At 43.2% G+C, this 23,883-nt stretch overlaps 1 protein-coding gene across 3 annotated transcripts in view; it reads left to right on the top strand.

Moving 5' to 3' along the window:
• The window catches only part of LOC115459000 (ubiquitin-conjugating enzyme E2 variant 1), an 83,533-nt gene extending 61,585 nt beyond the window's left edge, over window positions 1-21,948 (top strand). The window contains exons 1-5 of one of the 3 annotated variants that reach the window (XM_030188863.1): window positions 8,282-8,334; window positions 12,428-12,473; window positions 13,023-13,171; window positions 13,883-14,008; window positions 20,198-21,948. In XM_030188863.1, the coding sequence (XP_030044723.1) occupies window positions 13,127-13,171; window positions 13,883-14,008; window positions 20,198-20,344 (318 nt within the window). In that variant the 5' untranslated portion in view covers window positions 8,282-8,334; window positions 12,428-12,473; window positions 13,023-13,126 and the 3' untranslated portion in view covers window positions 20,345-21,948. Of the gene's footprint in view, window positions 1-8,262; window positions 8,335-12,427; window positions 12,474-13,022; window positions 13,172-13,882; window positions 14,009-20,197 lie in introns of those variants that run through there. The other 2 variants (XM_030188862.1, XM_030188864.1) reach the window with 2 other exon arrangements.
• Window positions 21,949-23,883: the final 1,935 nt, after the last annotated feature.

Here is a 23,883-nt window from a genome sequence, read left to right as displayed (position 1 = left end):
GGTCTGTTGTAGAAGCAGTGTGTTCGTTCCCCTTAGGGAAAGGATTCAGTTTTTGTGCAATGATGACATCTAGTGGCTGGATTCCAGAATGTGTTGTGGTGTGTAACCTTCAACCTAGGACTACCACTACAATGGCTTGCCTAAAATGCATTGGGAGGGAATGTAAATAATGGTGGGGGGGTGGAATTCATTGTATAGCCCATAGTACCAGATTTGAGCTCTGGTGCTCACTGAGCTGAATACCAAAGAAATAGAAGAAAGCTTGTGTCATAAACAGAAAGCAAAATCTGCTGGAGGTGCTTTTCCATTTATTCATTTCAGCACTTCCTTCCTCACTTCTGTTTCAGCCAAAAAATATTATTTGGTAGTTGCTGTGCTAATAGATTACAGTGAATTAAATTGAAAGACTCGTAGAAATGTGTTGGCCTTATGGACAAAGGTTTAAAAAGTTCCACAAAGCAATCATGGGTCTACACTAAGGAAAGCAAAGGTGCTTACCTGTAACAAGTGTTCTCTGTTGACAGCAGAAAGAACGTAATGGACATAACACAAATTTTCCATTAGACGATGCCCTAATGTGGTTGTGCCACATGAACTTTATCCTACCACAACATCACATTGTATTTGTTCACACCGGAGTCTGCAAACGCCTCTCCAGTACTATGTAAGCTACATTGAGCCTACAAATAGGTGGGGAAATGTGGGATACAAATGTAATAAATAAAATCAGGCACACAAGTGGGTAGTGATACCTTGCCCCAGATTAGAACCAGCTCTTCCAGAGCTCAGAACAGCGTAAAGATCTGAGCATACGGCCCCTTCCTGTGTGTGCAGCAGGTCCCTCAATGTAAAGTACATCCTGTTGCAGGTAAGCAATGTTTGTTTTCTCTGTTGACAAGCATGATTAGAATAGACATACAAGTGGGTGACTTCTATGCTGAGGGTTACTCCAGTTTCTTAGATAAATGCTCTGTTGAAAAGCAACTTGTTCACATGAAGAGGTGAGAGTTCATTAGATCACAAAGACAGACTGCTCAGTACAGTAGTACCCAAACCTGATCCTGGAGGCACCCGAGCCAGCCAGTCAGTTTTTCAGGCTATCCAGAATGAATATTCATGAGAGATTTGCATGCAGTGGAGGTAATGCATGCAGATCTTTCCCATGAATATGCATTATGGATATCCTGAAAACTTGACTGGCTGGGGAGCCTTCAGGTCCAGCTTTAGGAATCACTGGCTCAGTACTTCGGCACTGAGGCCTCGATGCTCAGAACCAAATCTGGGAACTAGATGCCATTAGTGCCAGACTAGCCGCCCGCATTTGCTCGCACTGAATGCTGACAGCCAACGAGTGTGTCAAACCATAGGAGCCAACTTTTCAAAATTATTGGCGTGCTAAGCCCAATGGAAATAACCCCTCCCTGGACACATCCAAGGAAATTTCTCAATATTGTGGGTGCTCAAGCACCCACAGAGTCGGCTCCAATGTGTCAAACAATGAGCTCACTAGCTATGGGTCTATTGAGCATGCACGCAAAACGGGGCCTCCCACATTCCTCCAATGCTCAGCAGGCAGTGTCCCAAACAAGGGTGCTCCTCCTGTGGCAAACTCTATGCCAGCTCAGAGCTGGCGTTAGGGTTGTGCCAAGCAGGTGAGGAATAGGGAGCCCTGACTGTCAAACCTAAGGCCTGGTGGTCCAGTGGACCCCTGACCCCCCCAAAGGACTTAACCTTGGTGGTCCAGTGGGACCCCCCAAAGGACTAAACCCTGGAGCTCCAGTGGGACCCCTACAAGGCACCCCCCCCCCCCCCCTCCAGTGGCCTATCTGGAAGAAGGTGGAGGGAAGGAGTCCTACTCCCTCCTCCTGCTGGGCAGTCCTCAAAATGGTATTGCCCTTCCTGGTCATCCTGGGATGCACTGGGTGGGGCTTAACTACCATATAAGGTAATTCTAATTCTTCTAGCCAAAGTAACTGCCACTAGAAAAAGTTCTTTCCATATTAGGTCATTCGGATTCTATCAGCTTAAATGATAACTTCATGAAAGGATAACCTTCCAATCCCAAGGAACTGGTGATTTCAACATGAATGTAGCCTCTAGTGTATTTAGGTACAATGGAAGCTGGAACAGCACATGATGAGCTGAGAGAGTATACAGGTATTGGAGAATATTTGGACACATAATGGGGTCCTGGTTGTTAGTAGCAGATCAGTAAACCTTTTGGAAGCCAATGGATTACAGGGCCTGCAGCAAAAATGGTTGCACCAGATGCAAGTATTGTCAGACAAATCTGAATAATTTCTTTGGAGACCAGAGGGAGAGCACTAGATGTGGTGTTTTTAAATTTTAGCAAAGCCTTTGACATGGTTCTATCAAACATATAAAGGGCAAGTGACCGACTCACCTCCTGCAAATGCGCAGTAGAGACTTCCCTCTCTGTCTCGCCCCCACGTCAAGACGTGATGACGGAACAGAGAGGGAAACTGCACTAAGGTGTGCACCACACGGAAGGGGAGGGAGGGAACCACTGAGGTCGCTACCACACCCCCCGCCCCCCCCGAGGTCACCGCTACCGCTTTCCTTCCCCCCCCCCCCCCCGAGGTCACCACCGGACCCCCTCCACCCGGGCCGGGCCCTCTCTTCTCCATTTAACTTACAGCGCCGAAACCGCAGCAGTCAGATCAGCTCCGGTCGGCCTTCCTTCCCTGCCTGTGTTCCGCCCTCGCCGACATTGCGTCACACGAGGACGGGACACAGGCAGGGAAGGAAGGCCGACGGGAGGCGATCTGCCTGCTGCGGTTTCGGAGGTGAGGCGCTGTACGTTTAATGGACAGGAGAGGGCCCGGCCCGGGTGGAGGGGGCGGCGTGACCTCAGGGGGGAGGGGCGGCAGCGACGACCTCGGGGGGGAGGGCAGGAGCAATGCTGGACATGGGAGGTCTCAGAAGGAAGGGGGGCCTTGGAGCTGGGAGGGATGGATGGAGGGGGGCCTTGGAGCTGGCTGGGAGGGCCGGCCTTAGAACGGGGAGGGAGGGACAGAGGGCCTTGGAGCTGGCAGGGAGTTTGCTGGACTCCTCTCCCCTCCCCCTCCTCTCCCCTCCCCTCCAAGCTGCAAGGCCCCCCGCCCTCCCTCCTTCCCTGCCAGCTCCAAGGCCCTCCTCCTGACTTCCGGAGGGGGCCTTGGAGCTGGCAGGGAAGGAGGGAGGGCGGGGGGCCTTGCAGCTTGGAGGGGAGGGAATGGGGCCTTGGAGCTGGGAGGGAGACATCAAAATAGAACATACCAATACTCACCCGTTTTAACAGGCTTAACTGCTAGTATAGAATAGAAGACAAATAAACTGAGTGCCCTTGGTATGGGCCATAAGTTGACTTACTGGGTTGAGAGCTGGTTGAGTGGAATGCAACAGAGGGTAGTGGTAAATGGAGCTCATGCTGATGAAAAGAACCAGGGGTTCTTTTTAACATTTTTGTAAGCCTGCAAATAGGTGGGAAAATGTGGGATACAAGTGTAATAATAATGATATTGCTGAAGTGCTGCCTGATAAGGTTTACCTCTTTGTGGAGGATACCAGAAATTGCACTGATGGTGTGGATAACATGAGGAAGGACACAGCGAAGCTAGAGGAATGGTATGGAATTTGACAGCCAAAATTTAATGCTAAAAAATGCAGGGTCATGCATTTGGGCTGCAAAAACCTGAGGGAACGGTACACTTAGGGGATGAAGAACTTGTATGCATGAAAGAGGAGCAGGACTTCTATTTCTTTATTTTATTTCATTTTCTATCATTTTTTTAATTTTCTGATTTTGGAGAATATTATAAACTCACTCAGAATGGAGAAGGAAAATTAATAATACCTACTAGAATTCTTGGGTACAACTGTGACTGGTTGCAGGGGCCCTGGCTATTGAGGGGTGGGTCTCTCAGTGATCACCCCACCCTTGAAGGGTGGCTTGGCATTTGCGTACCGGCACCTTTTTCACTAGAACAAACACACTGGTACTGATGGACATAAAATAACATTTACAATTCTGTTACCAGTGTAAAACAATATTAAAATGACCATATCTATGCATCAATTCAATCAGAGGTAAAAAGGGAGATAGCTATTGCTTTAATAAATTAGTATTACTACTACTATACAAAGGATTGCAGCAGTTCTGCATGCAAGTGTTTACAAATTATATTTAAAATAGGAAGTGATGTTGATTGTAATACCCTTATACATGTGTGAAGCAAAGGCATGTTTGTCCTATAAGTTATGTTTAGTGAGCAGTTCTATCTTAGTGGTGTATGTAACTAAGATTCTGTAATAGGTTCTACCTCTAGTACCAGGTTTATTCTAAGGCAGAGAATAATGCTACAAAACCAAATGAACCACCACCCCACTCACAGTCCAGATGTTGAAAACCTACTGTGCAACACCACCCCTAATCCCCTGACCTCAACTACCTACAGCTCAACCTGCCAATGGGTAGCAACACCAAAGGTAATGTGCCTTGGACCATTACTACTGTGGTGGTGTTCATTGACTCAATTGAGTGGAGGAGTGGCCTAGTGGTTAGGGTGGTGGACTTTGGTCCTGAGGAACTGAGTTTGATTCCCACTTCAGGCACAGGCAGCTTCTTGTGACTCTGGGCAAGTCACTTAACCCTCCATTGCCCCATGTAAGCTGCATTGAGCCTGCCATGAGTGGGAAAGCGCAGGGTACAAATGTAAGAAAAATAAAATAGATACTATTGGAGATTCTACATGGAATGTTGCTATTCCACTAGCAACATTCCATGTAGAAGGCTGCGCAGGCTTCTGTTTCTGTGAGTCTGATGTGCAGGACGTCAGACTCACAGAAGCAGAAGCCTGCGTGGCCACATTGGTGATCTGCAAGGGCTGACTTCGACTTCTACATGGAATGTTGCTAGTGGAATAGCAACATCCATGTAGAATCTCAAATAGTAACAACAGTGGAGGAGTGGCCTAGTGGTTAGGGTGGTGGACTTTGGTCCTGAGGAACTGAGTTCGATTCCCACTTCAGGCACAGGCAGCTTGTTGTGACTGGGCAAGTCACTTAACCCTCCATTGCCCCATGTAAGCTGCATTGAGCCTGCCATGAGTGGGAAAGCGTAGGGTATAAATGTAACAAAAATAAAAAAAAATTGTTAGATGCTACTCAAATACCTAACTTCATGTGAATCACACAGATGAGAGCTTAGACCTAGAAATTATTCAGCCATGCCCCTCTTGGGGGGAAAAGTGTAACTAGGGTAGTACCAGGGCCTAGGCCTTGCCATAGTCCTGCCTGTAGTAATTTGTTTTACTGTTGCTATTCTGTAAATTGTTTCTTATTATTGTAATCACTGTAGTAACTTTGTTCATGCCCAAGAAAACTCACTGCAATCCTGAAACGTCTAAGAGTACCAGGGCTCTGTAAGTAGTTTACATAGAGGCTTATTTTACTTTGGAAGGCTAAGTGCTTTGAAAATATGCCTCTATGTAACTTAGTAGATGACGGCAGAAAAAGACCTGCATGGTCCATCCAGTCTGCCCAACAAGATAAACTCATATGTGCTACTTTTTGTGTATATTTTATTTATTTTTGTTACATTTGTACCCCACGCTATCCCACTCATGGCAGGCTCAATGCGGCTTCAGAGGGTTAAGTGACTTGCCCAGAGTCACAAGGAGCTGCCTGTGCCGGGAATCGAACTCAGTTCCTCAGGACCAAAGTCCACCACCCTAACCACTAGGCCACTCCTCCACCCTACTTTGCTTTGTACCTGTCCTCTTCAGGGCACAGACCGTATAAGTCTGCCCAGCACTATCCCCGCCTCCCAACCACCAGCCCTGCCGCCCACCACCGGCTCTGGCACAGTACCAGGGCTCCGTAAGTAGTTTAGATAGACAAGATGGTCCCTTATTCCTAATAGACCCCTCCCCCCCCCAAAAAAAAAAAATTATATACCGGTAACTATAGCTATTCGAGCAAGCGCCTTCGTTGGGCCCAAGGAGGGGTAATTTGTATTGTGTTTACTTATCCCCGTCTCCCAACCTGCCCTCATTGTGTCACTGCATCTCCTGGTTGGCCAGAATACATTAATGCAACTAGCTAGAATGAGGGAACACCTAACCACACTGGGAAACAGATCTGATGTGCAAGAAAAGCATGCAACAGCAAGCTTCAGGATGTGAACGGAATGAGAGAGGTTTTTTTTCCAAGTCCATAGCATTGCTTTTTTTTTTAGAACAGCATTTGGACTATGAGCCTTTTCTTTCTTTATATTTTATTTATTAATATTTACCTCGGTAGCAGCAGCTATAACTGGGTTCAATAGAAATCCACTAAGTTGAAGAGTGGTGTATCAAGAAGTACAGATCACTGTGAAAAAGTAATATTTTATTATTATTATATTTGTATAGCGCTACCAGATGCACGCAGTGCTGAACACCTGACACAGAGAGACAGTCCCTGCTCGATAGAGCTTACAGTCTAAAATACAGACAGACAAGACAATTAAGGGTGAGGAAAGTACTGGGTGAGAAGGAACAAGGATAGGGGAATTGAGTAGTGGCAGGGCCGGTCCAACCCAGTAAGCGAGGTAAGCATGGCAGGAGGGCGCCGACCTCTAGAGGGCGCCACCACGCCATGTTTACCCTCGCCGCTTACCTCAGCTCCCGGACCCCGACAGCAGCCCTGCCTTCGGTTTCCTGCTCCAGTACCCGCGCCGCCCTGGGGCATTTAAATCTTGTATTTAAATTTACCTCCGACGTCACAGCAGCTGTGCAGCGTCAGTGAAAGCGCTGCTGCCCGATGTCTCTAGCTTTCCCTTCGTTCGTTCCCTCTCAGTGTCCCACCCTCGCAAGGAAATGTCAGAAGAAGGCGGGACACTGAGGGAACGAACACGTGAAGGGAAGGCTGGGAGACATCGGCAGCAGCACTTTCACTGACGCTGTGCAGCTGCTGCGACATCGGAGGTAAATGTAAACACAAGATTTAAACCAGAGAAGAGGGCGGGCGGGTGGACATGGGAGCGGGAGGGCAGGGGAGAGAGGAGCATTGATCGATGGACATGGATGGGAGGGTAGGGCCCAGGGAGAGAGGAGAAATTGCTGGACATGGAGGGGAAGGGAGGGAGGAGAATTGCTGGATATGGATGGATGGATGGAGGAAGGAAGGGGAGAGAGGAGCATCGATGGACAAAGATGGACATGGATGGGAGGACAGGGCCCCGGGAGAGAGAAGAAATTGCTGGACATGGAGGGGAGGGCAGGGGAGAGAGAGGAGAATTGCTGGATATGGATGGATGGAGAGGGGAAGCTGGGGAGAGGAGAATTGCTGGATATGGATGGATAGATGGATGGAGGGCAGGGGAGTTGCTGCTCATGGGTGGATGGAGGGGAGGGCAGGGAGAGAATTGTTGGACATGGATAGATGGATGGATGGAGAGGAGGGAAGGGAAGACAGGTGTAATATTTTCAATGATGCCATGGCTAGTAAAAGGGGTGTGACTACTGTAGGGGCGGAGCCATAGTGATCCCGCCCCTGGATGGGTAGGGGCGCTGACTAATAGGCTGCAGGAGGGCTCCAGAAACCCTAGGACCGGCCCTGAGTAGTGGTTAGGAGCTAAAAGCAGTGGTGAAAAGGTGGGGTTTCAGCATAGATTTGAAAACAGGTAGAGATGGAGCTAGGCGTACAGGCTCAGGAAGTCCATTCCAGGCATAAGGTGCCGCGAGGGAAAAGGAACGAAGTCTGGAATTAGCAGTGGAGCAGAAGGGGAACGACAAGAGAGATTTGTCCAGCGAGCGGAGTTTATGGGGAGGAATGTAGGGAGAGATGACAGAGAAGAGGTAATGGGGGGGGGGGGGGGGGGGGGGTGCAGAATGGATGCATTTAAAGGTCAGTAAGAGAAGTTTGAACTGTACCTGGAAGCGGACAGGGAGCCAGTGAAGTGACTTGAGGAGTGGGCTAGTGTGGGTAAAACGATTTTGGCGGAAAATATTTAGGGTCCAGGCAGGGACCGCATGTGTACGTATAAGTTCCCTGCAATAGCCACTAGCATTTCCATGTTGAAAAAAACACGACTTGTCAGACTTTCACAAAGCCACGCCCACTTCTGACGTACACCGGCGTGTCCACGCCCACTGAAACCGCTGCTCCCGCTAACGCAACTTTCGACGGCCCCGGCCGGCGTGCGTGCGTGCGCGCGCGCGCGCGCGCGCGGTCGCTCCCTCGGCCGGCGGCGTTTCCGCAGCGCGGTTTCGTCACGGAAAGGGGCGGAGAATCAGGAGGAGGCCGGAGCTGGGCCACAGCGACGCAAGATGGCGACGACCACGGGCTCGGGTGAGCTGCAAGAAAGAGATGGGCTGAAAAGGGACAAAAAGCGAGCGGAAGCAAGGAGGGGCCGCCTTGCGGGCGCGCGGTTTCCCCTGGGGGGATGGAGCTGGCGCTGGTTTTCGGCCGGAAACCTCGGGCTCGGTCCCTGGAGTGAGGCTGAGAGGTGTCAAAGTTTCCTGGTGCCGGAGCGCGGCCTTCCTCTGTGCTGGGTGAATGTGCTCTGTCAGGCTCCCCGGGGGCTTTTCCGCTCTTACTCTTCTCTTGAGGTTCCTTTGCGCTGCTCTTGGAAGGGAAGGGGGAAGGGAACGGCTTTGCGAGGCGAGGAGGAAGCGCGTTAGTGCGCTGCGGGGAGTCTCTTCGCAGCTTACCTGTCACCCGCGCTGGAGCTGGGAAAAACTGTGCTTGATGGACGTTCATGAAATGAGACTGGCCTGCTCGTGCGTTGGGTTGGACTGATCGGTGGGGTATTAGTCTCGGGAGTGGGGTGGCTCATGGCTGTTCTGCTCTGTCCCTCGCAGGGCGTGCCTGCTGCAGCACTGCTACCAGCTGCCCTACACCTCATAAGCTCCGGATTTCCTTGCATTAGTTTCCCAATAGTGATTGTAGTGCAACTGGCATAAGAGTTAAAAAAAAGAAGCCCAGTGATGGGTATGCACATAGGAGCCGACTCTGTGGGTGCTTGAAGCACCCTCAATATTGAGAAAAGGCCTTGTATGTGTCCAAGGAAGGGTTATTTCCACTGGACTTAGCACCCCCCCCCCCCCCCAATAATTTTGAAAAGTTGGTTTCCTATGGGTGTGCAGATAGCTTTGATTCCCCCCCCCCCCCCCCCATTTTTCCCTTCTCTTCCCCTAAAAAAAAAGTCGTTCTTTTTTGCACAGACCATCAATGGCCATTTATCCCTGCTGCTTAAATACACACACTGACGTATGATAGACAATAGCTACCTATGTTTTAGTAGAAATGGTTTTGGAGGCTCTATCTTGTTGACATAAGACAAACAGGCTCATTTTCAAAGCACTTAGCCTCCCAAAGTTCCATAGAAACCTATGGAACTTAGCCTCCCAAAGTGCTTTGAAAATATGCCTCAAAGTGGTTTAGAGAAAGGCAACAAAAGGGTTTGTGCTAAAACATATGAGAAGAGACTTGAGGACCTGGATATTTGTACCCTAGAAGATAGGAGGGTATTAATATGCAAGTACACCTTTTCCAGAGAAGGGAAAGTAGTAGAATTAGAGGACATGAATTGAGGTTGCTGGGGAGTTGACTTAGGAGCACTGTCAGGAAGCTTTTTTTTCATGGAGAGGATGGTAAATGCCTTCCTGTGGGAGATGGTGGAGACAAAAATGGTTAAAGAATTCAAGATTGTGTGGAATAAACATAAAAGGATTGTTATACAGAAAGAGAATGGAGCCAAAACAAAACTTAGCGTGCTTGGGCGGCAAATCCAGTAGTTGTAAGGCTAATGCCCGATAATGGCTAGACAGATCTGGAGTGGGCTTCGATAGCAACTCCAATAGTTGAAAATTAAGCCAGTGCTGAGAAGACTTGTGCTGTGAAAATGGAAAGGCCAGATCAACTATGCATATGTTATCATATCGTAAACTGTGAGTTTATCTTGTTGGGCAGACTGGATCGACCATGCAGGTCTTTATCTGCTGACATCTGTTTTGTTACAAAGATCTAGTAAGGGCTTAATATGTGTTTTGTTTTCTAATGAAGACATTTATGAAGCGTATGCCTCCAGTAGAGGACTTAATAGCATGGTTGTGAATGTATTTTATAATGCTACTAGTAACAACCACTCATTTGCACTAATAAGTATAGTAATACATTAAGGGCATTCAAGAAGTATGTTGGACATATCAATTTGTAGGTGAAATAATACTGCCTATGAAATATCCCATCAGAGTGTGTTCATTACATACCTCAAGTTTTCAGCACTCCCTAACACATGTGTTTGTAATGTAGTGTAGTTGCTTCTTGTGCCTGATGTTTAATAAGTATTTAATACGTGCACATAACAGAGGCAAACAGTTAATTAGAAAAGTACCTGATTGTTTGCCTATTCAGTAGAGCAAAGTTCTGAAATGAATACTCAAAACATTAAGATTGTAGATGTGATAAAACATTTATTCTGTGGTGTATTTGAACCCCCTGATTTTTAAAGTACATGTAATGATGCATCTCTTCTTACTCCTTTCTAAAGTAGGACTAATTGAATGTAACTTAGTATATGAAAGCTACTTTCTTTTTTGGTACATTAAAGGTGTGTTGCTTTTCTAGTCTACAGCATCATTATTACATGTATTGTTTTGGTTGTTTAATTAAATCAAACACAAAAATCCACTAAGGACCTGTTTACTGAAGTGTGCTTAGCAGTACAATGAATTAGTGAGCAGTCACTCTGGCATGACAGTATTAATTTGCTCTCTAAAAGCGTGGAATGGGAAATGAGCAGGTTATGGGTAGAGAAAGGGAGTGGATTGCACTTTATATTTAGCACAATGTACTTAAAGCAGGTGTCCATACTCCTAAATTGTGACTGTTGGGCAGACTAGATGGACCGTACAGGTCTTTATCTGCCATCATTTAGTATGTTACTATGAATGCACTTGGTAAAGAACTTTTCTGTATGAGGCCATGCTGGGAGTGCCCCCAAAGGTTAGTGCAAAGCCTTTGTATTTAACATGGGGTAAGTGTACAAAAATTTACCACACTTTAGTAAGCAGGTGAAACAATTCCAGTGACTATAATTTTTTCAAAGCATATACTTGCATGTATATGTAGATAGAATATGAAGGAATTATTTCTTTAAAACTTTTGTACTATTAGAGTAAGTCTACGTGTATCCTACAATTGTCCATTCAAGTTTGTTTCCCATATGCTGTGTATTGCAAAGCGCAACAATTCATATATAATCTATCTTTCTGTAGTCAGCATGCATTTACAGTAACTTCTAAGTAAATAGTTGCCACAAACTTCTGGACCTTTGGGGAAAATTTTTGCATGCTGAGCATTGGAGAGTAATATTTTTTGTGAGAATTCAGTCTTAGGATAACTGAAGAACATAGGTCCCTTCTGTATATTAATGAGTTATGGTGCGGGTGTTTGTTTTTAAGTCCAGTAAAAACGTACTGTAGTCTACAACGATTGCAGCAGTTTATTTAACGTTGCAAATAGGTTTTTCTGTTCCCATGTCCCAAATGCATTTTTTTTTGGCCCAGTAGTTTCCTCCATTTTCCCTTCTTCCAGCTTAGAATTCTAAAGAACATATTAGTTTTCAAGGTTTTTATCTTTCACATTGTTACATACTTTAACTACTGATTAGAATAGAGCATCAGCAACCTTTCTGATATTATCACCCTACCAACAAATCATTTTACCTTTTGTTAACCCATATTGCCTACTACTAACCATAGTTTGTAAATTTTAAATTTCATTTTCTGATGGCATTTTACTGTTTGCAAAATAAGCTATTCAGATAAAGTATTTTCTTTTGTTCTCTCCTTGTTATAGGCATTTATTATTGATTTCTGCTCTTTATACATCCCTAGAATAACCATTTAGTTTCTTAGTACATAAGAACATTCTCATTTGAAAGGTTATCCTTGGGTTGTATCGATATTGTGACTAGGTGATAGCTTGCAGGTGGCTATTCTTTCTTTACATTAGCTACAGACTGCTAGAGCTGCAAGACCACCACATGCAAATTAATAAAATAATGAATTTAATCGAAATGTGAATCTCCTGAGCCTTTTGCAGTTCTTGAAATTCTACCCATTTTGACAATGAGCAGAAACTGGAGTATAAAAAAATATTGATGACAAGTTGAGTATAAAGATTAGTTAGCAACTTGAGAGGGAAATGTAGATTTTCTGCAAAGTAATTTTATGTACAGAAAGAAATGTATATATTTGAACTTCAAATTGGGGTCTGAAAATACACTTGTGTGGGCTGATTCCCCTCAAATATTTGATAATCTTGTTCTGCTTTTTTTGACTAAAAATTTTAGTTGACATTTTGTCACACGTAAACCTGGATCAGGAAGTAGTTACAAAACTTCCTTTAGTAGTAAGCTCTTTCTTTACCATTTCAGTTTTCATTTGCCAGAAGAAGCTAATTGGAGCTTGGGCTGGTGCGAAGTGAGTTCACTTTATATCCTACACAGTTTTTCTCCAGAGTTGAAGGACTGAGCAGCTAGATGTTTATAATTACCACTTTGAATGAAAAATACAAGCTCAAAGCATTCCTAGGGCATAGGGGGAGCTCTAAGAATTATATAACCTAGAATTTCTATTTAAGAGCATCTTTGTATTTAACCCTGTAGGAAACTAGAACCAAATTTAATCTCGACCATGGCCAGGGCTTGTGCAGTATATAAATCTAAGGGATATCACGCATGTTTTTCTTTTATCAAATTCTTAGATGTCCTATGATTGTTCTAAATAGAAAATAGCCATCTGTTTCCTACAGATTAATTGCTGCTGTCATAGGAGCCTGTATTGTACATCGGTGGGCTGTTTTTCTATCATATTCTTGTTACAATCTGACTCTTTTTTAAGGTACTAATCATTAGTAATACAAGCATTGCTAAAACTGATCTTTTCTTTTAGTTAGACTGTGATGGAGGTCATGTGTTTTATTTTCACAAGCTTGTTTGTAACTACCTTTTCAATTTCTGTTAATTACAGGCGTAAAAGTTCCCCGTAATTTTCGACTGTTGGAAGAACTTGAAGAGGGCCAGAAAGGTGTTGGGGATGGGACAGTTAGTTGGGGTCTAGAAGATGATGAGGATATGACACTTACAAGATGGACAGGAATGATTATTGGACCTCCAAGAGTAAGTGGCACATTACAGATGAAATGCTACTGTAGATAAATTCCTCCCCAAAAGTCCACAATGGGAGAGAACATCTTACAACATAAAAATAATATACAAAATTAAAAATAGGAAAGGGTTCCTTCTCCATCCAGTGGTCTAATTATGCAGTTGCCTTTGATGGCGAAGAAACCTAGGTGTTGTTGAAACACTTTATTTCTGTGGAAGATCCCAATTGCGTCTTTTTTGGCCTCCTAGTTCCTCATTTCTCATCGGAGTTGGAATCAGTAATGGGATCCTGGTACCTTGAGGTCTTTATTTGCAACTACCAGAATACTTTAGTCTTACTTACTAGACCCCCTTCCCTGTTCTAGTCTGGCCTCAGGAGCCACTTCTGCAGTGACCAAGAGCCATGTTCTAGTGCTGTGTCATGGGCTCTAAAGTCAGCCCTCTGGTGTTGATTCTTGATGATTGTGACTCCCCTGCCTTTGCAGCATCCCCAGCTAACCCTGAGTGCAAAAGACCTGACTCAGAAAGCAGACCAAAGACTCTCTGCATGGAAGTGCATGGTCTGCCAATGAGCCTATTGCACTTTGATATGCTGCATCAAAATCCTCTGGCTTGTATGCATAATGATATGGGCATATAAATGTTACGGACAAACCATATATTTGTGTAAACTGTAATACCTGCTGATAATTTTTACTTAGTGATGCACCATTTTTCTTTCAGACAATTTATGAAAACCGAATATACAGCCTTAAAATAGAGTGTGGTCCTAAATATCCTGAAGCACCTCCGTTTGTAAGATTTGTAACAAAAATTAATATGAATGGAGTAAATAGTTCTAATGGAGTGGTAAGTTGTTGTTTTTTTTTGTTGTTGTTGTTGTTCTGCATCCAAGGAAGAGAGGAGAAGAAAAAAAGTAATTTAAATGTTCAAATAGCTAAAGAGTTAGCACATTGAAAGGGTAGTTTTATATGGTTAATCATAAACATTTTATTTTGGAAGGTGAAGTGATATGTTGAGTTATTTGATAGATTTTAGCACAGAATGTGGGTTTAAGACCTAGAAAACAAAATTAAAGGTCTCCAAAGAAGTTTTGACACTTATCTGCATAATTTTATTTCATGTACAGTCAGTCTGATCTCAAACGTTCAGGTCGTGTGAAGTTACAACACTGATAATGTTACCAGTTGCATTAGTTTTTGTTCCATTTACTAAGACTTACCAAACAAAACAAAATTTAAAAGGATTTAAAAAAAAAAATAGAGGCAATTGCAAGATTACAGTGGAATCTTATAGCATTTCAAAAATGTAAATTAGTTTCCTTATAATTCACAGGGATGTACTGATCCCTTCTACCAGCCCCAGCCAGCAAAGAGGAGACTCTTGGATGTACAAGTATTAACTATGCGATTAATGCATCACTTAACCAGGTGCAATTAAAAATATTAAATCATAGTTATAGAATTTAATTTCACTTCAGCATTTGCTGTCTCCTCCAAATGTCTCTTCTGCTCTCTTCCACTCCCGACCCCTGTCCTCAGCACGATCCAGCATATTTCCCTCCACCCATGATTCAACATCACACACACCCCCACCCATCAACCTACCTTAAAAATGGTCTTCTGTTGGTCCTCAGCAGCTGACAGTGGCTGCCTGTGGCAGAGGATCCCAGGCTTTCCCTCTAGTCCATTCTGCTTCCTCTGATATCACTTCTTGCTTTTGCATGGGTGGCATGAGTCAGATTGAAAGCTTTGGACCTGTGATAGGAGAATCTCCTGCCTGTTTAAATCTCCTCCTGCCCGGCATTTTCAGTGGCACTTAACTGGATAGTGCTACTGAAAATGCCCGATTAGTGCCAGCAAAAAGTGGCTATCTTGGGGACATTCCGGGGGCACAGTTGGCACTTAGCCAGTTCAGATAACTAGATAAATAGGACCGTATAAAATGCAGTCCTATCTTTATGTGGTTCTTTATAGCTGAGTAGGTGTTTAATATAGCTTACCAGGCTATGTTTTAACCGGCTCCCTATACTTGGAAATTTGATGCCGGAGCCCAGATATGGCCCGGCATTGAATTTCTGGGTTTGATGCTGGCGGCCATCAGCAAAACACTCACCACCGTCTGAATATCAGGCCGTTACTGTAAAATGTATAGGGCTGGCTTTCACCTCTTGTGAGATATTTTGTTTGTTCATTCATTCTTATACCCACAATTATCCAAAAATAAGTTTCAGTTCGGTGTGGCTAACAATTAGGAAAAATTACAAATTGCGTTGTACAGTTACATAGCAGTAATGAACATCAGTTAACACATTCATTAACCATAACATTTCTTGAAAAGGTAGGTTTTTCTGCAGTGAAGGGAATTTGTACTTCTTGGGAATTAATTCCACCATTTAGAACCCAGGTACCTGAATCCAGCAGTATAAATGGATTTGTAAGTTACGTTTCTACAGTTAGGTAAATGAAGTAGTAAATAACCTCTGGTTCCAGGACTCACATTTCTTGTTGATAAGGCAGTCGAGTCTAGCATGTATTCAGGAGACATTCCAAAAAGTATTTTGAAAATTAGAGTGCTAGTTTTGAAAAATAATCTGGCTTTAATTGGGAGCCAATGTAGCATTACGAGCAGTGAGGTTACTCTTTCATATTTTGACTTTTTGATTAATTTTAGCAAAGTATGCCTAACTCCCCCAATTTAAATAATGAATGGGGTGTGCAGATGTGTTCTATACAATATTATGTACAGAGCTGTCTGTAGATCTTAAAACCACAGTGTATTATGTATGCATATACAGTGGCGTGAAGTCCTGTATCACCTGTATAAATTACAGCTTTTTGATATCATTTTATAGTTTCTCTTGCTTGAGGAAATGCATGCTAGTTATATCATTTTGTTGCAAATATCCTGCATTCATACAAATTGTCTGCCTTCATTGAAATCACCGTCTTGCACTGTTTGGGTAGACTTATAGGTAACTTCCTCCTGATGCTGGAACCAGTGACTTGGGGATCCTCAATCCCTGCCAGCTGAAGACTTTGGCATCTCTTCCTCCACAACATTTGGTGGGGGGGAGGGGGGGGCCTTAAGTCCACTCCCCCAACCCCCCGGTACCTTTAAATTCTTTAGGGCTTCTCCGACAGTGAGCAGCAACTCCTTAAGAATATAAGCGCTTCCATACTGGGACAGACCGAAGGTCCATCAAACCTAGTATCCTGTTTTCCAACAGTTGCTAACTCTTTCCCCTTACTCGTGCCAGCTCAGAACCTTCCATCTGCTGCAACTTCCTGGTTACATGAAAAGGAAGTTGTGTCAGAGGGTAGGCTCTGAGCCAGTGCAAGCAAGAGGAAGGAGTTGCTTCTTACTACTGGCGAAGCCCTAAAGGATTTAAAGGTACTTGGGGGGATTGAAGTCGAGGGAGTGGAGTTAAATGACCCCCCTCCAATCATCTGGGGGGCGGGGATAGATGCCGTGCAGGGCAGGGTTGTCATGCCCACTCAAATTGGGTGTCTGGCTACGCCTCTGGTGGGAACAAATATATTTCCCCTGGTCTCAGATGCTGCCGTATTTCATACTGGTTGGCCAGCATACCAAAATCCATGAAATTCAAATGTCAGGACTTGTTACAAGAGAACTGAGTTTTGAGGGCTTCATGAAGAGGGCTATTCGAACAGAGAGAGTATCACAAGAATAGGGCGTAATCAGAGTACTGTGATTTGAGTACTACAAAAGAAGATGGAGACCAGAGATACAAAGGTCAAATACCGCTGTGGGTTGCCAAGGAAGACAACTGTCGGGCAGGATTGTATTTTCAGGAGGACGTCTCGCGAATAGAAAACTTACATCTCTTCAGCTCTTAAGACATTGACAGTACAAATGTTCAATTACAGTGAATTCATGCACTATAAGAAGATACCTAGAATTTGGTCAGGGGGTGCAGGGCCATTAAAAAAACACAACTGACAGTTGAATAAAGGAAGAGATGGTCAAAGTGGAGCAAAGAAATGTACTTTTGTCACTGAAAAAAGCCTCCCACATTTTGCATTTTGGGACGTCCAGAAGAAAGCATATGTAAGATGATTTCCAGGGGAAGAATTCAAACCAGTGCGCCCCTGTCTGTGAAGTATCCCACAAAAGTGATGTTCTGGGGTTATATGACAGCAACTGGTGGTGGAAGGTATGGTGAATGTAAAGAAATATGTGAAAATTATACAGAAATATGTTGCTGCTAGCTGGGCATTTGTCCTGGAAGATCACCAGAGAACGACAGTGCTCCTTGTCATGGGGCGAAGACCGTTGTCGCCTTGTTCTTCTCCATTCAACTACAATTGACTGTTCAGTTCCCAGATTTCAATCCCATCAAGAATCTGTGGCACAAGGTGTCCGAGTGACTGCCAATGAAAAAACATGAACTCGGTCATTGATTTTAGCCTGGAACAGGATTATCACACGTGACCAGCTTGTAAAGCTTGTCCCCTCCGTGCCTGAGCGATGTTGACTTGTCTGCATGAGTAAAAGTTGACCAAGTATTGAATACAATAAAGCAGAAACAATCCTTTTTCAGGACTAAATGTTAAAATGAAAAGCAAAACTAATGTAGATATTAGAGGTGTACTAAATAGCATATTTTACTATTCAACCGAATACGAATAATAGGCATTGAGATTTAAAATAAGAAGAAAAGCAACGTGAAATCAGAGATCAAGTGTTTATTTCAGTAGGAATTAGCACAGTAGAGCCCTGGGTTATTCATTTTCAAATTTAAATTGCTATTTGGCTGAATACGAATAATGTATTCAGGACACTATTCATGCCGAATTGAATAAAAATATTCAGTACAGCCGTAGTAGATATTAAAATAGTCATTATAATAAGATGGTTCTTTTGATACAACAACAATAATGTGGAGATTCAAAATAGCAAACTAGTAACATATTCTGTGTTTTATATTTAGGGTTATAGAGGTGCCAACAGTAGTGTATATTGCGAGTGATGGTATATAGTAACCCAGAATGAGAATTAGAACAGCATAAAATACTCAGTTACACAGCTTCAAAATTTTTTTTAGACTACCAAATCAGATTTCAGCCAAGTGATGCAGAACGTATGAACACCACCATAATTGTATGTTGATGTCCTATCTAAATATATATACGTAAGCCATCTAGAAAGTTACCTTAAGGAAAGAGGGTGATAATAAGGCAGTATTTCCACATTGTGAATGCTTTTGATGTATTTTTGATCAACTGGAATTTTTTTTTTTTTTGCCTGTTAGGTTGTAGGAGCTCCATGGCTTGCATAGTAATTTAGCTGGAGGAGGGAGAGGTGTTTAAATGAAAAATACTCATAATGATTCAGGAACTAGCTAGTAAACCTGTCAACTGAGGCGCCAATGCACAAAAGTCCCCGTAAAAAACAACAAAACGTTGCTTTCAGATCCCTGGTAAAAGTTAACGAGTTTGAAATAGTGAGCGATTCCCAAAGGAAATCTCATGCAAATGAGCTGCTCATAATTACAGCAAGCAGCTTAGTAGGGAAAGTGCCAGTGCATGCGTAAAACAGCCACCCGCTAAGTAGCAGATGCGTAGGACAGTCACTCGCAAAGTGTCAATGGCTGTGCTCATGCCCAGAACAGTGTATCCACAGTGTTCCACTGCTACACGTCTTTCATACATGCATATCAGACATATAAATGGCAAGTGACCGACTCACCTGCAAATGCACAGTAGAGTCGGAACACTGAGAGTGTAGAAGTCCAAGCCCCGCCTCCACCAGCAGTACAGCCCAATAGGGAGGAGGGCTTGGACATGTGCGTGGAAATCGGAGGAGGCGGGAGCAGGGAGGGAAGGAGGGGCCAGAACTGGGAAACAGACGCAGCAATGTAGAACTGACGGCACGACGACGGTGGAAAGAGGGGGGCGATGCCGTGGGGGGGTCAAAGGTGGGGGCGACGGCGGGGACGGCAGGGCACAGGAGGTCACAATCGCGGAGGATGGAGGGTAGGGGAGAGAACAGTTGATGGACACGGGTGGATAGAGCGGATGGGAGGGGGAAAGGGTTGCTGGACATGGGGGCAGGGCAGGGGAGAGGTCAGGGTTGGTGGACGGGGGGGGGGGGGGGGGGGAGGCCATAGGAAAACAAAAACTAGCCTGTTGTTACGGGCTTAACGGCTAGTAAACAATAAACCCCCCTGGGATGTGAATTTTTCTTTGTGGGGTTCCACACCACCTTTCATGCCCCAGGGGGTTTATTGTTTATACATGTGTGTATGAAACCCGTGTGTAGCTTTTATTTTTTGAAAACTGCAGGTGCCGTAGGCGCACTTTGCACAGCGTGCTGTTTGGTTTCAGGACAGCTTCTTCACAGTGCCGTTACATGCGACGTTTACTATTTAAATATGACAGCAGACTGCTCCGCCAAGAAGCCACCATCGTACTGAGACAGCTCCTGACCTCCTGTAAAAATTTGCTCATTAAAGGGAGACGCTCCTTTCTGTGCATCACACGGAATACTCATTTTAATACTAATCAGCTTGTTGTAATAAATTTGCATACAATTCTCGGCTGCTACTGCGAACGGTAAAAACCATGCAGGACCCCTTTGTGCAGTACTCGCTGAATAACATGCACACAAACTTGGATTGAACCAGTCAAAATCGGACATTCTAGCACTAAGCTTTGTGCATCCTGAGTGGAAGTAGAACCCACTTTTGTAATAACATACAAAACATAAGTTTAAGCATTACATTAAAAATTCCAAACTACAACAAGAGCGGGGTGGGGGGGGGGGTTAGCTGGGAGTGGCCACTTGAGTAGAATGCTATACACAGGGGAACACTCCTGTTGATATGTTCTTTTTTTTGTTATATGTGTTTTTTTTGGATTGTTTTGATATTGCAAAAAAATTGTAATCTTGGTATTCTCGTTCTGATAATGAAATATATTTTATATAAAAATTCCAAGCTACATTGTAAATGGTAAAGAGCAGGACTGCTGAATGTCAGAGCAAATATTAATCTTTTTTTTATTTCATGTTTAGGTGGATCCAAGAGCCATATCAGTTCTAGCAAAGTGGCAAAATTCATATAGCATCAAAGTTGTTCTGCAAGAACTTCGGCGTCTAATGATGTCTAAAGAAAATATGAAACTCCCTCAGCCACCTGAAGGACAGTGTTACAGCAATTAAGTCGGCCCCCCCCCCCCCCCACCTTTTATTCAATTTAAGCTGTCTTCATTTTCCACAGTAGTAAATTTTCTAGATATATCTTGTAGACCTCAGAATACTGGAGAAGATGTTCCCATTTAAAGGCAATTTATCTCGAGATACTGTAAATGATTTTTTTTTTTCCATTGGAAATATAAGTTGTGGTATAACAATCCTGTCGTGTAACCACTGTGTCCATAGTTGAACTTCTGATGTCAAAAAAAAAAAAAAATCTATTTAAATTTATTACTATCGAACCGTGTGGCATATTTAACTCAACTGTGAAAATGTACATCATACAATCACCTTGCTGCAATTCTAGCTTTTTTTTTATTTTTTTGTTGTTTTACTTATGCTTTTTTTTTTTTTTCCTCTTTGCAGTAGAATTGAAACTCAGGGCTATTTATTAGAGTCTACACACAAAGGTTTTTAAGCATCCAGTTTTGTACTGGACTCCATGGACTACTAATAGGGATGTATGCTAACCATAGTCATTCCTCCCTTTGTGCTGCCTCTAGTAAAGGCTGAATTATGGAAGATATGGGATTTGTTTCTGTTTGTCATTATCTACCTTAGTCAAGTTTAGAGCAGGTTTGGCATTCTGCTCCTTAACCTGCATCCTAGGCATAGAATGTATTCCCCCCCCCCCCCCCCCCCCCAATACTATTTGGGGTTTCAGAATTCATACGCCCTCTCCCTTCCTGTTATGGTGCATTTTGGTTTTAATGCCTTTGTTAAGCCTATTGTCATTCTTTAAAGCTTGAAGTTTGTAGCTATTGTCCAGTAGAGGGGTGACGGAGTGACCTCTTTACTTTCCACCTCTTTTTGCCTTCTCGCTAGAGCTATTCATTTTTCCACTGAGCTTGGTCTTTACTGGCCTGTGACAACAGGATTCTCCCTAGATTGTTCACCACCCAGGGTTTTCAGCATAACCCTGATACATCGTTACAAGGCTGAGTATGGCTGCTGTTAGCAAGTGACTCATATCCACTATTAAGTTCTCAGCAGTGAAATGAGTAGGAATATCCGAGTATACACTCCAGTGCAGCATACTTACTTTTAACATCTTTGAAGTATTTTATTTTGGAATAAGCTCCATTTCTGATCTTAATTGTCCTGCACAATGGTTTGTTTGTCTCCTGTTTGGTGGTGGAGACATTTGCCTTGGGGCTAAATCTGAATAGAAGAATTGCTCTGGGAAATTTCAGAAAAATATGTAAACTATAAAGACCTTTTACTGGATAATATTCCTGACAAATCACTACCGCTTTCTGATTATTTTGGACCACTGTCTGCTGAAGTGTGGATACAAGCTTAAATAAAGACAAATCAATGTGTTCTAAGTTTTTTATTTTATTTTTTACTTGTGTCTGTAAAGTCACCTGTTAGAGCAGCATCAACAACCAAGTTACTGAATTATTACCGTGTTTTTTTTTTCCTAAAGGAAAATACTGAATATTAGTTGTAAGGATTTAGCATCCTTTGTGATTTAAAGCATAACAGTATTGCATAAGCAGCCTTTTTATTGTCAGACCATTGCCTGATTTTAATGTAATAAAAGTGTGCATTAATATTATTTATGCTAATCTTTTCTTAGACCTCTGTGTAGCCTGCTGCTTTCCCATTACAGTGATCCTTAAAGATTTTTTTTTTAATACCGTTAGCTCAGATAAAGGCTTTGTTTTATTCTGATATTTGCTACAATAAGCCTTGAAAAGGTTTCTTTATCTGGCAATCTTGTGAAAACAAAATACTGGTCTTTGCTGTGGAATTTGACAGAGTAACACGGCTAGCTTGTTAACCTTGATCTGATTGAAGACTGCAACAGTTCTTTCACATTTCAAAGCAAAAGTGTCAGTAAATGGATCCTTTGCAGTTCAAGCCTGATCTTCTTTCTAGTTAACTAGTGGTGGTCCCTGTAGTGTTGTTTCCAAATTGCTAAGAGACTGTCATGAATTTATTTGTAATGTGGTTTTCTGGACCAGAATGGTTTGGCCTGTTTTAATATTGCAGAAAAAGTGGGAGAGCGACCAAGGATACCAGAAACTGGAGGATGTTCGATAATAAACGGCCGAAACACGAGGTTGTGTCGAGTCTTCAAATTATTAATAAAACTGTTTATTATCGAACATCCTCCAGTTTCTGGTATCCTTGGTCGCTCTCCCACTTTTTCTGCAATATTGTCTTTACCGTGGGGCGTTTGAGTTCTCCGCTTTTCTGGCAGATTTTCTCCCACATTTGGCCTGTTTTAATCCCATAACAATTCTGGATTCCACAGTGGTAGTTTTTTCTGTTACACCAGCAAGAAATTATTCTGGGATATATGAGCATACATTGTTCCTGGTTTCAATGTGACCTTGTTTTTAATATTTTTCTGAGTACCACCACAGTAACTGGATAAGTGAATGATATATTAGGGATTGGGTGGGTGGATTTATTTTTTTGAAGTTTTATTTATTTATTTATTTTAAGATTTATTTTTTTAAAGTTTGAATAGTTCATGAAAATTCTATCAGGGAAAATAACCAATACGGAAACATTTTTCCAGAAAACACAATGCCATCCCAAACTGCAAGCTGTAGAATAACTTTTGTTTAAAAAAAACAAATTGGCTCTGGGGGCTATCTCAGGTGTTCAGTGTCAGTGGACAGGCAACCTGCTTTTATTCCTGGGTCCAGCTTCTGCTCCTCAGCCCAGCCAGAGGTAGCAATATTGCAGTACGCAGGGCCTCTTGAAGTGTAGGGGTAGGGAGGCTTCGTTCAACTAGCATCAGCAAGGCATTTGGCTTTCTATTTCACAGCCCTTGCCTTTTAGATCTTGTTGCAGTTCACAGTGAGATGTCTGTGAAAGGTTTTAAATCTGCACTAACCTGGTTTTTTCAGCAGGCCTACGGCATATATCTGGTTGACTTCTGCTCGCCACACCGAAGAGCAGTGTAAAATATTGTTAATTGTATTTTAAGGAATCAATCTGGGATATATGTCGGTGTGTCTGGTAGTCTGAATATTTTAGCAATGGTCTTATGAAAGAGGGAAAATATCCAGAATGGTGAAGAAAGGTTAATGGCCTACTGGAGACAAATTCTAACTGAGCTGGAAACAAAGCAGCTAGAGGAAATTAGTGACCAAAAAAAGGAAAGAGGCTGTGATGACTTCTCCAGAGTTAATTGTGCAATTTTATTCTCTTGTGTAGTTTCATAACTACTGTAATATAAATGGGGCTGGTATTCCAAGCTTCTTGCTTGTGTCAGTGTCTCCCCTTGTGCTTGTGCTCTGGTGTGCCTATAGTTCTGAACGTGGTAAAAGCAGTTAGTTTAGCAGGGTTCAAAAAAGGTTTGGATAATTTCCTAAAAGGCCATAAGCCACTATTAGGATGGACTTGGGAAAATCCACTGCTTATTCCTAGGATAAGCAGCATAAAATCTGTTTTACTGTTTTGGGATATTGCCAGGTACTTGTGACTGGATTGGCTACTGTTGGAAACAGGATACTGGGCTTGATGGACCTTCGGTCTGTCCCAGT

This window comes from Microcaecilia unicolor, unplaced genomic scaffold (assembly GCF_901765095.1).
Source record: "Microcaecilia unicolor unplaced genomic scaffold, aMicUni1.1, whole genome shotgun sequence".
Taxonomy (NCBI): Eukaryota; Metazoa; Chordata; class Amphibia; order Gymnophiona; family Siphonopidae; genus Microcaecilia; species Microcaecilia unicolor.
This window is presented reverse-complemented; position numbering and strand designations above follow the sequence as displayed.